Genomic DNA, 14,280 nt, shown 5'->3' with positions numbered 1-14,280 from the left:
TAAACATCTGATTTACATTTCATCAAATTTTTATGATGGTATAAAAATTTTGCAATTCGTTTAGCAGATAATGCAGGGATTTTACATAAGAACAATATAAATATAATGTGTATAATAGTGAATAATATTGACAAGACTACGAATTGATTATTAAAATTTATTCTATTCAAATTAAAAATGAATTTAAAAATATTTTTTACATTTTTTAGTATGCAGTATTTTAGACTTACATTCAATGATAATTTTACATTTAAAATAAAATTTAGTAACGATAATGGTCAGGTTTGAATGGACCATCAACAGGCACATTTATGTAAGCTGCTTGACTTGGAGTGAGTTTAGTCAATTTAACTCCTAAATGATTTAAGTGTAAAGCTGCTACTTCCTCATCAAGTTTTTTGGGTAACATGTGTACACCAACTGCATATTGTCCTGGTTTTGTCCATAATTCAATTTGAGCTAAAACTTGATTTGTGAAAGAGTTTGACATAACAAAGCTAGGATGTCCCATTGCACATCCTAAGTTGACAAGTCGTCCTTCTGCCAATAATATTATATGAGCTCCAGTTGAAAGTTCATACCTAATAAAAGTGATACATTTTTTATTAATACAGGCAGTGGATATAGGAAAATGATATACTTTTCATTTTAATAATATTACCTGTCAACTTGAGGTTTAATGTTGACTTTGCATTTAGCATTTTTGTTTAACCAAGCTACATCGACTTCACAATCAAAATGACCAATATTGCAAACAATGGAATCATCCCTCATATTCATGAAATGTTCACCACGAATAATATCTTTACATCCAGTTGTTGTTACAAAAATTTGGGCTTCTTTACTGGCATCCTCCATTGTTGTCACTTCATATCCTTCCATTGCAGCCTATACATACACAAAATTTATATTTGTTCTCTTTTTATTCAAAGAGACTTCCATTTCGAAGTCTTCTATATCAATTACCTGAAGGGCATTAATCGGATCAATTTCAGTAACCAAAACTCTTCCACCAAATCCTCTTAAAGCTTGTGCACAGCCTTTACCTACATCTCCATAACCAGCAACAACACAAACTTTACCAGCAATCATGACATCAGTGGCTCTCTTGATTCCATCAATCAATGATTCACGACAACCATACAAATTGTCAAATTTACTCTGAAATATAATAGTAAAGATTAGAATTTTGTACCGCAAGATTAAATGTTACAAACGAAGCAAACTTAAGGAAAATTCATATTACCTTGGTTACAGAATCATTAACATTTATGCAAGGCAAGGTCAAAGTGTTATCCTTCATCATCTTATACAGGTTGTGGACACCAGTTGTAGTTTCTTCACTGACACCTACATTTAATGTAAAAATGTAGTTGCGTAAAAGATTAAATTTTTATTTGAATATTTTTACCTTTGATTCCTTTCAAATTGAGGGTATTTGTTGTGGACTATGTTCACAAGTTCACCACCATCATCCAAAATCATATTAAATGGCTGTCCATCCTTGAATACTAATGTTTGCTCAATGCACCAAATAAATTCCTCCTCAGTTTCCCCTGAAAAAAAAGGAACTTGTTTTAGAATTCTCCATAATGGTGCAAGAAAGTTACTAATAATTGTAACATTCAGCAATAGTTGCTGAATTGTGCATGTTTTTTTTTTTTAAGTCCATTACCTTTCCAGGCATATACTGGTACTCCTGATGCAGCAATTGCAGCTGCAGCATGATCTTGGGTGCTGAAAATGTTGCAACTTGACCATTGAACCTGAAAAAAAAGAATCAGTTTGAAATATTTCATTATATATGACGTACTGTATGCAAAAAAAAAGTACCAAAAATAAAATTGTTATCTGCCTTACACAGATAAAAGAAGTTCAAGTTCATATTCATAACAATGACACAAGAAAATCTGAGTATTTTTACGTCAACGGTTATCACTTGAGGTCATCAAGTTCATCATTTACATAATGTCATAGAAATAAACATATTTTTCATCTGACTTAGAGATAAAAATAACATTTTTATAGTAGTGGATATGTCTATATTTAATTAGACTACTGAAACAATACTATTTATCTTTTATTGATAAATAGAAGAAAGATTAGAATGTTTAAAATTTGTTCTAAATGGAGTATACAGATGCATGTATTCAACACGCCAATAATATTATTAATGATTAAACTTGATTATCGGCTTTTGAATCTTTTACTAAATAAAAAGGATTCTTTCCTTTCAAATCTTCTATAAAGTTATCTTGTTACTAAAATGTTAAGTACAAATGTTATGTTTTATGCATCAGAACTAATTTATTTAAAAACTTAAATGTTCAACGTGAGGTCATTTTCAAACTGAGTGATCTCAGCAAAAACAATGATTAAATCAACTTACCTCAGCTCCCAATTCGACCAAAGTTTCAATGAGAACAGCAGTTTGGATTGTCATGTGTAAACATCCAGCAATTCTAGCACCTTTTAAGACTTTTTGTGGCCCATACTTCTTACGGCAAGCAATTAAGCCAGGCATTTCATTTTCAGCTAACATGATTTCCCTGCGACCGAAGTCAGCCAGAGACATATCAGCTGAAATAAGAGCTTGTTTTATATCATACCAATGGAATATATATATATATATATATATTTATATATATGTATTGCATGTTTTATAATGATGATAAATTTGCACCGGTAAAATTATATTCACAAAGAAAAAATAAAGCGATTTGTATTATCCAAAACTTTTAATATCAAATTTTACAACAAAATTCCTGTTAACGCGTTGTGTAATTATTTTATACAATACGTCGTACAAATATTTTATTATACGTATAACCAAAATAACGTTAGCACATGTTTTTCACATTGCACAGATCAAAATTTCAATAAACTACATACTTTATTAATTTTACCAAATTTTTAATGCTTACCGACTTTGTAAAGTTGCTTAGCCATCGTGTCTTAATGTAATTTATATAAAGTAAAGAATTAATATCTTAGCGGTGTCTATTAATAAAGATAAAGACACCTCTCGCGCAAGCACAGCTTAAAACCAAATAAATGCTAAAGGAAAAGATAACCGACGATGAATTTTAGTTGACAGAACGCATGCGCAGACCAACAATAAAGATTTAGAATTTTGTATATTGGCATGCCTGCAGTATTGTCAAGGGAATGTATTACAACAAAATGTCAAAAGTGTGATTGGATTAAAATATGCTTTTGAAATACTTTCATTTATTTATGAAATTTAATTATAATTATTGAACAAATTCGTATAAAAAAATGGCTTGTTCTGCTCCTTTAGTTGATGTTACGCCCGCTGTCGTTCCTGCTCAAGGAATTCGAGCTACAAGATTCATGATGGAAGGTGTTGGAGCTAGAGTTATTAGGGGGCCAGATTGGAAATGGGGCAAACAGGTGTTAAAAATTATTAAATTAGTATGAGAATAATTTATATAATTTTAATGGGCCAAAAAATATTTATATCATGGCTCAATTGTGAGTGTTATTACAATTTTACTTATGCTTAATTTAAACATAATAAGCTTACTTATTTTTCTCAAAAATATCTTATGATTGAATTAATAAAACATGTTTACTGAACAACTAAAGATTCTAATTACTATTAATAAAATATGTTTACTGAACAACTAAAGATTCTAATTACTGTATGATGGTAAAGTATATTTCATAATATGAAATCTGTAAACAACAATTACTTACTTTACCAAAGACTTCTATAAAAAAATCTTACGTTTTTTGCATATAATTTCTCTTCTACTTGATTGCTATATATAGATAAGTACAATAATCATCAATTAAATAACGTGAAATCTAAAGAATGGTCTAATTCAATTTTTATTCAAGGATGGCGGAGAAGGTCATGTAGGAACCGTAAGGAATTTTGAATCTCCAGAAGAGGTAGTTGTGGTTTGGGATAATGGCACAGCTGCTAATTATAGGTAAAATAAAATAATATCTTTTTTCATATAATATGTACATAAATTTATTCTATTTTTTTTATTAGGTGTTCAGGTGCATTTGATTTGAGAATCTTTGACAGTGCTCCAACCAAAGTGAAGCATGATGGAACAATGTGTGATACATGCAGACAGCAACCTATATTTGGTATTCAAATCTATTAGTTGCAAAATTGAATTAATTAAAATAATTTCTATTTTTATTTACAAATAGGTTTGAAAAAATTAAAATATTTACAAAAAATGTTTATTGATCTAAATTTGAATTTAAGGTATTCGTTGGAAATGTGCCGAATGTGGAAACTATGACTTATGTTCTGTATGTTATCATGGGGATAAGCATCAACTAAGACATAGGCAAGCAATAAATATTACTGAATTATTGTAACTAACATATTGTAGATTATGTACTAATATTTATTCATTTTATTGTAAATGAATCCAGTTTGTATTGCTATAAATTAATTTATTTATATTTATGAATTTTTTCATTTGTTTAGATTTTATAGAATTTCAACACCAGGCTGTGAAAGAGTTTTACTTGAACCAAGAAGAAAGAGCAAGAAAATAACTGTTAGAGGCATATATCCTGGTGCAAGGGTTGTAAGAGGGGTAAGGGATTAAATAATAAGTAATCAAATTTGTAATAATAAATTAATTTTTTGATCAGTTTTTCATAGACATCATGAATTAATTGCAATTTATTTCAAAGTAAATGAATGCAAAATATGGAAGAACAACAAATTGTACAATTTTAGTTGATTTTTTTATTTTTAATTATAATTCCAATAGGTGGATTGGCAATGGGAAGACCAGGATGGTGGCAATGGTCGAAGAGGAAAAGTTAATGAAATACAGGATTGGTCTGCAGCTAGTCCTAGATCTGCAGCATATGTTGTATGGGATAACGGTGCAAAAAATTTGTACAGAGTTGGTTTTGAAGGAATGGCTGATTTGAAGGTAAAGTTATAAATATATTTTTAAAGTTAAAATTAAATATAATTTGGAAAATAAGTATTTTAATAAAATTGTATGTAATCTTTTCAATATATAAAAATTTAGGTTGCAAGTGACGCTAAAGGTTTAACTGTATACAGAGACCATTTGCCATTACTAGGAGAACAGGGTCCAGGAAGGTCAGGTCCTCATGGTCTTCAGATTGGTGATCAAGTAAGAGTTTTTCATTGTTGGAAAACATCAACTGTGAAATATATATTTCATTACAGTTTGAAGTGATAGAACATTGAACCAATAACCACATGCATTTAATTTTAAAATTGATATTATAAGAGATTAAGATTATATTCGCTTAATAGGTAAATATAGATCTTGAGTTGGAAATTGTTCAGTCACTGCAACTGGGACATGGTGGATGGACAGAAGGAATGTTTGAATGTTTGGGAACAACTGGTACGGTAGTTGGAATCGATGAAGATCATGACATTGTTGTATCCTACCCCAGTGGAAATAGATGGACATTTAATCCAGCAGTATTAACCAAGGTTGATAAAATTAAATTAAAAAGTTAATAGTTTCTAAATAATCATACCATATTTATTAATTTCAGGTAATTATACAAACTGCAAATTCAGCTTCAAATGAACAAGCTCAACAGTTCTCAGTAGGTGATTTAGTGCAAATATGCAGTGATCTAGAAAGAATAAAGTTGCTTCAAAAAGGCCATGGAGAGTGGGCTGAAGCTATGGCTCCAGTAAGTTAATCTTTATATTTTAGAAGTTTGAATCTTTTAAACTATGTTATTTTTTATTAGTTTTAGGTTTTATATTAGTTAATCATAATAATTATAATTTGTTTAATTAATATAATTGAACTGTAATGTTAAAATAAAATTGTATTTAAAAAATTCTCCATTTTACAGACATTAAATAAAATTGGCAGAGTACAACAGATATATCATGACAATGATTTAAAAGTAGAAGTTTGTGGAACTTCCTGGACTTACAATCCAAATGCTGTTACAAAAATATCACCAACAGACAGTTCAGGTGCTGGGACTTCCAGTGGTATTAAACATTTCTTCAAATATATGATGAATAAGAATGAAAATAAATTGTTTTAACTATTTTTAGGTGAACGATTATCAATGCTGCTAAAAAAATTATTTGAAACACATGTATCTGGAGATATTAATGAAGAACTTGTAAAGACTGCTGCAAATGGTGATGCAGTTAAATGTGAAGAAATTCTGAAACAAAGTCAGGCACATACAGGCGGTGGAGGAGTTGATATTAATGGAGTTTTTGCTGGACACACAGCTTTGCAAGTAAATAACTTGAAATAATGTAATAAATAATTTAAATTATTAGATATTTGAACCAAAAACATATATAATTTTGATCACAAACTATCAATATATTTTGTGAACTTGGTAATATATATATATATATATATATATATATATATATATATAAATCATTCAAGGCCGCTAGTCAGCATGGTTATTTGGAGGTCATAAAAGTTCTATTACACTATAAAGCTGATGTAGAAATGGAGGATAAAGATGGAGATAGAGCAGTTCATTTTGCTGCCTTTGGCGATGAACCAGGTACCTCTTAATCAAGTAGACTTTATCGATTTAATAATATTAATTACCCATTATCTTCAAATGTCACTATTAATTTAACTTTCGATATTAATTAATTTATTAATTAATTTAATGATTAATTTATTAAAGTTTTTAATAAATATTGCAACTGTTATATTATTTTTTAATATTTTTTTTCTGATGAATAATTTAATAGGAGTGATGGAGTTATTAGCAGCTTCAGGTGCAGATCTAAATGCTAGGAATAAAAGGAGACAAACTGCTCTGCATTTAGCTGTAAATAAAGGTCATGTTGGAGTTGTTAGAACATTGTTAGAATTAGCTTGCCATCCGAGTTTACAGGTATAAATTATCATTCAAATTGGATATCTAACATTTGATTTTTAATATGATATGATATTATTATCAAAAGCTTACCATATTTATGCTGTTTTCGATTCTAAAACAGGATTCTGAAGGGGATACCCCATTACATGATGCTATAACTAAGAAAAGAAATGATATGTTGACTTTACTGCTAGATCATAATGCCGATATTACATTAACAAATAACAACGGTTTCAATGCACTACATCATGCAGCACTTAGAGGAAACTTAAGGTAACTTTCAAATTCATATTTTAGTATATTAGTCTCTGGCAAAGTCAGAGGTTACATTTATTATTATTTATATTTATAATTTATACAACAACAGTGCTATGAAAATATTGTTAACAAAACTTCCGAGACCTTGGATAGTGGATGAGAAAAAAGATGATGGCTATACTGCATTGCATTTAGCTGCACTTAACAATCATGTTGAAGTTGCGGAGCAGTTGGTTTTGTGTGGCAAAGCAGATATGGATTTACAAAATGTAAATTTGCAAACTGCTCTACATTTAGCTGTTGAACGTCAACACACACAAATTGTTCGGGTAAGTATATTATTTTAAATGTAAAGTTATAAAACTACATTAAACATTTTCATAACTTTAGTTAGTTATATTATCTGTTTTCCATATAATTTCATTTTTGTGCATATAATTATTGTATTACATTGTATATTGTCAATGCTTATTTGCATTCTAGTTACTAGTAAGAGAGGGTGCAAATTTAAATATTTGTGATAAAGATGGTGATACTCCACTACATGAAGCCCTTCGTCATCATACGTTATCTCATTTACGACAATTGCAAGATGTTCAAGATGTGGGAAAGCTATTGATGGGTTTAGGTACCACAGGTGCAGATAAAAAATCTTCTGCTAGAATTGCTTGTTTTCTTGCAGGAAATGGAGCAGATCTTGGAATCAAAAATAAAAAAGGTATTGAAATTATTTTAGAGCTTCTTTGAATATTTAATTTGCTTATTATAAGCTTTTTGCTTGCTATTATAACAATGCTTATTTTTCATAGGACAAACACCATTGGATCTTTGTTTGGATCCAAATCTGTGTAATGCTCTTACTAAATCATATAAGGATCGCACATCAGATGATTCAATGGACAATTTGGGTCCTACATTGTCAGGCTCTGATAATTTAGATGTGTGCACAGAAGATAATGCACTTGATGAATGTTTAGTTTGCAGTGACATGAAACGAGACACTATTTTCTTCCCTTGTACACATGTGTCTTGTTGCTACACTTGTGCTCCAAGAATTAAGAAATGTTTAATATGCAGAGAGAATGTTGGAAATAGAATAAAGGTTAGTTAATATGCATAAAAATTAAGATCAACTGAAATATAAACTTGAGAAATGTGAACAGAAATCCAAATATCTGTTTGAAACACTATATAATTATTACTTACAATCATTTAAGCATTTGTTTTTTTATTTTGCTTTAATTTATATATATATATATATATATATATATATATATATATATATTGAGTTGATCCATAGCTGGTACCTAATATTTTTTTTTAGATTGAAGAATGTATGGTATGTTCAGATCGTAAATCTACAGTACTATTTAAACCTTGCAATCACATGTGCGCTTGTGCAAATTGCGCAACATTGATGAAAAAATGTGTTAAATGTCGAGCACAAATTGAAACTTTGGTTCCATTGAATGTATGTTGTGGAAATAATGGTTTAATCTCAAAAGTTTCAAATGAAAATGTAGATTCAGAAGGCAAAGAAAATAATCTAAATGTAAAATTACAAACAAACAACACAAACTGCAATGTTTTAAATAAGGATGCAAATCGAATCAATGTTAACAATAGTGCTTCTGGATTCATGAATAATGGAAATAGGGATACATCAAATGATGTTCAAAAGTTGCAACAACAACTTCAAGATATTAAAGAGCAGGTATTTATTGAACTTTATTGATTTAGTAAAAATTCAAATATTACTTTATTTATATTAAAAATATAATAATTGAGATTTTTATCATCCATTTTATTATTTTTAGACAATGTGTCCTGTTTGCTTGGATCGCCTCAAAAACATGATATTTTTGTGTGGCCATGGAACTTGCCAAATGTGTGGAGATAGGATGTCTGAATGTCCAATATGCCGAAAGGCTGTTGAAAAACGTATTTTATTATATTGAGACATCATTTTATTCAAATGTAGGATGCTTTTTTTTTGTTATTCATCCTTATCAAGATTATTAACTAATATTAATTTAAACTTATTATTGTCTTACAGACAAATAGTTACTGAATATTATGCTACTGCTTATTAAAAGTTAAGTTATCTATATATTAAAATACCATATTTTATTCAAAAATGTTATAAGTGAAAGTTATCAATTTCTGTTACTTATTGACATGAGTTAACATTAGTTAATATAGAACCAAATATACATTCATGAAAATGTATAAAGAATCTCACCTTTGGGCCCAAATAATATTACTGGGTTATAAATTTGCATTCAAAACAAGAATGTGGTTAACTGAATATCTTACTTCAAACAGTTAGATACAGAAGTAGTGATCTGATAGTCCAGGAATATAATTATACTGCCCAAAGACTAAAAAATGTGATCAGTGATATTCTTCCCTAAGCTAATATCCAATTTATTGCCTAATAAACTATATAAACTAGATAATTGTTCTAAATGATTGCATATATTTAATTCTTGATCCTTTATTGTTTTTGTAATAGGTTCCTCGAATTTATCTTTTCCACATATATTGCAACAACCTCTTGATGGCTTGCTTATAAATGAACTTTTAGGGATTATAGATTTGAAATCTTCTGCAAGTTCAATTTGACTATTTTCCAATAACATTGACAGTCCTTGATATTTTGCGAGTTGAAAGCCAGCTTTGAAACCTGCTGCAAAACCATTATCAAAGCTTTCTTGAAATATTGAGTCCTTTCCTATGGCAGCACCTTCACGAAAACCTGTCTATACATATTTATTTAAATATACTTAAATTATCATTTTACTAATATATAATGTATATGTATAAAATAACCATATATATATATACATGAATTAGTTTTTAAATTATAAGAATTTTTTGCTGAGCTAGAACCATCTAGAACTGTAATCGAAATATATGGTTTTAAATAAACTTTAATGCAAAAATACGTTCTGAGGATGTATAAAATGACCATATATATACAGGAATTAGTTTTTAAATTATTAGAATTTTTTACTGAGCTAGAACCATCTAGAACTATAATCGAAATATATGGTTTTAAATAAACTTAAATGCAAAAATACGTTCTGAGGATGCTATATTATATATATATATATATATATATATATATATATATATATATATATATTAAATTCAAATTTTATTACCTTATAAGTTATGTTTGAAACAGTGACTCTATCACGAGCACTGACTTTTAATGTTTCATCTTCATCAGCAAGCATTTTTTAAGCGTTTGAATTAAAAATAATTGGCAGTAGCATCAACTTAAAATCATCTCTAGTTTAGGGTTAAAATCCATGTTTGTTTCGTGCTGTCATATTGACAGCTGAAGGAACAATACATTTTATATTCTTATGTTGTTAACTTGCTTTAACTCAAACTTTTGAAATTATCATGTTGCCTATCATTTGTAACACGTCAAACATCACAAAAATATATAGCTTTATGTGTCACAAATGATTACACTTTTATCGTTATGATATAATACAAAATAAATACAATTTCTTACATGCTATTATTATAATTTAATATTAAAACATTTGTACTATAATATAACAATGAATTTCTTATATTTATTAATATGCTCTCTTTGTGCGGTAGTAAATGCCGGTGGGGATACATTAGTTTTATTAGACAATCTTGCAATTAAAGAAACTCATTCCATATTTTTTAAAAGCTTACAAGGTAAATTATTAATCAGATCATTAAATTAGAGAATGGGAAATTTGTTAGCTTTATGTACTATTACAGATAGAGGTTATGTTCTAACATTCAAATTGGCTGATGAAGCCAATTTAGTTTTATCTAAGTATGGAGAATATTTATACAAGCATTTAATTCTATTTTCACCTGCTGTGGAAGAGTTTGGAGGATCATTAAGTGTCGAGGCAATTACAGAAGTGAGTGGTACCTAAATGGTTTAAATCTTTATCATGAGATTATTATCTATTTATTATTTCTCATTTAGCTACTTTTAATCATAAGTTTTTTTGATAATATGTATGGCTAGTATATTTTACTTTTAGAGTAATATATCTGAGCAAAATTTAAGAAATTATCCATATCTTACTTTAACCTTTCATATGAAAAAAATTCTCAATGATTTATCCTCAAATTGATGTGATTTTGAAAATCTATTATGATAATTGTTGTAAATAAATTGTACAATCTTTTAGTTCATAGATGAAGGCGGCAATGTTTTGGTAGCAGGAAGTGAATCCACTGGTGATGCAATTCGTGAATTAGCTTCTGAATGCGGTTTTGAGGTATGGTTTACTATATAATAATTTTACTCTCTCTCTATATATATATATATATATATATATATATATATACTAAAATTGATCACCTAATAACAAAAATGATATCCTATTACTATTTATGATAGGTGGATGAGGAAGGAGCAGCTGTTATTGATCATCTTAATTATGATGTGTCTGATAAAGGATCCCATACAACTATTGTTGCTGACCCACAAAATTTAATTGATTCTTCAATTATTGTTGGCGATAAAAATAAAATTTCACCCATGTTGTATTCTGGCACAGGAATATTAGCTGATCCTGAGAATCCATTAGTTCTAAAACTTTTATCAGCAGATAGTACAGCATATAGCTATCAGCCAGACCAATCAATTAAAATGGTATTATTGAAGTTATGCTATAAATTATGAAATTACAACCAACTTTCATATTTTGTTATAGTATCCTCATGCTGTTGGCCGAAATACGTTATTAATTGCTGGGCTGCAAGCTAGAAATAATGCACGTGTGGTTTTTAGTGGATCTATTCAATTCTTTTCAGATGAAGCGTTTAATTCTATGGTTCAAAAAAATCAGGTTTGTACTAAACATTGATGATGTTTTATTTTGTTTATCTCCAATTATTATTCTGTTTATGTTTTATAACAGGGTGGCACAGCAAAGAAATCTGGTAATAAGGATGTAGCTATATCACTTTCACAATGGGTTTTCAGAGAAAGAGGTCAATTACGTGTAAAATCAGTTAATCATCATAATGAAAATGAGAAAGTTCCTCCTCCATCATATACTATTATGGATCCAGTGGTTTATACAATCCAAATTCAAGAATTGGTGAGTATAAAAAGTATTATAATTATATTCTTACTATCTCACTTTGTAGTATACATACAACATTTTTATGTATGCAATTAAAATGATTAAATTTAATAATAGAATTTTATTATTAGTGCATATGCATATAAATATAATATACCTATCGAATTATTTATTAGGTCAATGGAAAGTGGGAACCATTCAAAGCTGATGATGTTCAATTAGAATTTGTTCGCATTGATCCATTTGTAAGAACTACTCTCAAAAAATTAGCAAATGGAAATTATGAAGCTAGGTTCAAAATACCAGATGTGTATGGAGTTTATCAATTCAAGGTGGACTATGACCGAACTGGATACACACATCTTTATAGCACAACACAGGTTCACTTTTTTATATCTTAATTCATATACCTTCATATATATATATATATATATATATATATATATATATAGATATATAGATATATATAACATTCATAATGCATGATCATACATAAATACAAAATATATATATAAATATTATTTAATATATTGCTAATAAGTATATGTGCAATATGTACTTAAATATCGTAGCAAATATCATAAATCCATTGTTACATTGTTTTTATGTCGAGATACTAAGTCTTCTCATAAAATCTATTTACTATTTTACATGTATTTTAAATATTTTTTTAGGTTTCTGTAAGGCCACTAGAGCACACACAATATGAAAGATTTATACCCAGTGCTTTCCCATATTATGCTAGCGCTTTCTCTATGATGGCTGGAGTGTTCATATTTTCATTTGTATTTGTTTTTTACATTACAAAGAAGAGCCTACTAAGTCAAAACATGAATAAATGTATTTACCTAAATAGGAATAATGTTATTATATATTGTTTTTTAATAAAAAATAATATAAGTAATGGACTGGTTTTTGATGTATTTTATAAAAAAAAAAATAAGAAAAATATTTTTTTATAGTGAATGTAAATAATAACAAATTAATGCAATGCTTATCATTAATACAATGATTATCATAATGCATGTTTGTATGTTTGAGTATCCTGATGTTATGATTTGTAATGTATATTTGAAGCTGTGTTAAAAAAAAAAATATAAACTCGTTTCATTTATAAATTTTTTGTTGAATTAGAATATTTAGAATCTGTTGGTAAAATTGATTACTGTAATTATAAGTTTTGAAATTTGAATTTCGCGCTCTAGAGGCGCTTTTAACACATTCATCTATTTGGATTGGCTGGATTTCTGCATTTTCTTCGTTAAATAAACATAAACATACAAATGTCATTTTATCTGTCAATGCCAAAAACTCAAAATCAACAGTTTCGTATTTTATGATGATCTGGACAAAAGCAAACAATAAATGTAACCCAAATAAGATATGCTGATAACATTATCGTAACTGTTGTATTTAAATAATCTTTTTTTAGTTTTATACGTTGTCAAGTCAGACTGTGTTGTTGTCTTTATAACCTTATTTAATCATCAATTATAATTTGAGATTACTTATATACTTATATTTTAAAAATACTCAGTGTCATGTTATATGATATAACGTAATTGTCTAGTTTTGTTTTATTTTTTTAATTTATACATGCGACGAAACATTGCCACGTTTTAAAAGTTAGGCTTAGTACTTACTGCTTTATTTCTGCTACTTTGATTCTTCTTCGAATTATGAGATACCTTTGCAAGACGAATTTAATAATAGTATTATTCACGATAAATTGGATGATATAAAGGTATTTAATATTTATCACTAATGAAATTTAAATTTACAATTATTTCATAATTTTAATTTCAATAGCCATTTAGATTAAGAAACGATAGAATCAAAATAGATTGGCATGATTATGAAGCGATACAAAGAGATTTAAATAGAATAGGGCCTGGAGAGCAAGGCAAACCAGCAAATGCAACAAAAAATTAATGAGACTTTAAAAAAAAAGTTGTTGTACGATGTTAATGGTTTTAATGCAGCATTAAGTGATAAAATCTCATTAAATAGATCATTACCTGATATACGTAACCAGGGTAACAAAATGTTTGTC

The 14,280-nt window shown here is 28.3% G+C and overlaps 4 protein-coding genes across 4 annotated transcripts; 2 read left to right on the top strand and 2 right to left on the bottom strand.

The window, feature by feature from the left end:
- Positions 1 to 262: 262 nt before the first annotated feature.
- On the bottom strand, positions 263 to 3,096 carry LOC113382620 (adenosylhomocysteinase-like). Its single transcript, XM_026620876.1, has 8 exons — positions 2,925 to 3,096; positions 2,390 to 2,580; positions 1,676 to 1,766; positions 1,412 to 1,556; positions 1,247 to 1,352; positions 967 to 1,161; positions 662 to 888; positions 263 to 581 (listed from the first exon to the last, which is right to left on the bottom strand). The coding sequence occupies exons 1-8, from the start codon at positions 2,947 to 2,949 to the stop codon at positions 263 to 265; spliced, it is 1,299 nt and encodes a 432-aa protein (XP_026476661.1). The 5' UTR covers positions 2,950 to 3,096.
- Positions 3,097 to 3,161: 65 nt separating this feature from the next.
- Positions 3,162 to 9,086, top strand: LOC113382619 (E3 ubiquitin-protein ligase MIB1-like). Its single transcript, XM_026620874.1, has 19 exons — positions 3,162 to 3,414; positions 3,865 to 3,959; positions 4,025 to 4,125; positions 4,250 to 4,334; positions 4,478 to 4,589; positions 4,770 to 4,937; positions 5,040 to 5,147; positions 5,294 to 5,479; positions 5,545 to 5,688; positions 5,857 to 6,001; positions 6,068 to 6,261; positions 6,420 to 6,543; positions 6,740 to 6,885; positions 6,992 to 7,143; positions 7,238 to 7,457; positions 7,612 to 7,846; positions 7,938 to 8,230; positions 8,453 to 8,842; positions 8,946 to 9,086. The coding sequence occupies exons 1-19, from the start codon at positions 3,280 to 3,282 to the stop codon at positions 9,084 to 9,086; spliced, it is 3,174 nt and encodes a 1,057-aa protein (XP_026476659.1). The 5' UTR covers positions 3,162 to 3,279.
- On the bottom strand, positions 8,956 to 10,456 carry LOC113382622. Its single transcript, XM_026620877.1, has 3 exons — positions 10,296 to 10,456; positions 9,371 to 9,890; positions 8,956 to 9,057 (listed from the first exon to the last, which is right to left on the bottom strand). Exons 1-2 carry the CDS (start codon positions 10,368 to 10,370, stop codon positions 9,510 to 9,512), a joined length of 456 nt encoding a protein of 151 aa, XP_026476662.1. The 5' UTR covers positions 10,371 to 10,456; the 3' UTR covers positions 8,956 to 9,057; positions 9,371 to 9,509.
- A 218-nt stretch (positions 10,457 to 10,674) lies between these two features.
- LOC113382623 (dolichyl-diphosphooligosaccharide--protein glycosyltransferase 48 kDa subunit-like) lies at positions 10,675 to 13,065 on the top strand. Its single transcript, XM_026620878.1, is given in 9 exon segments — positions 10,675 to 10,833; positions 10,900 to 11,048; positions 11,325 to 11,414; positions 11,537 to 11,791; positions 11,853 to 11,987; positions 12,060 to 12,242; positions 12,404 to 12,607; positions 12,902 to 13,018; positions 13,021 to 13,065. Coding segments are annotated over 9 exon segments (1,305 nt in total). The 5' UTR covers positions 10,675 to 10,706.
- Positions 13,066 to 14,280: the final 1,215 nt, after the last annotated feature.

Source organism: Ctenocephalides felis, unplaced genomic scaffold (assembly GCF_003426905.1).
Source record: "Ctenocephalides felis isolate EL2017-DRISC unplaced genomic scaffold, ASM342690v1 CF-g0.4_SCAFFOLD_03513, whole genome shotgun sequence".
Taxonomy (NCBI): Eukaryota; Metazoa; Arthropoda; class Insecta; order Siphonaptera; family Pulicidae; genus Ctenocephalides; species Ctenocephalides felis.
Note: the sequence above shows the minus strand (reverse complement) of the source record. Positions and strands in the feature narration are given on the sequence as shown.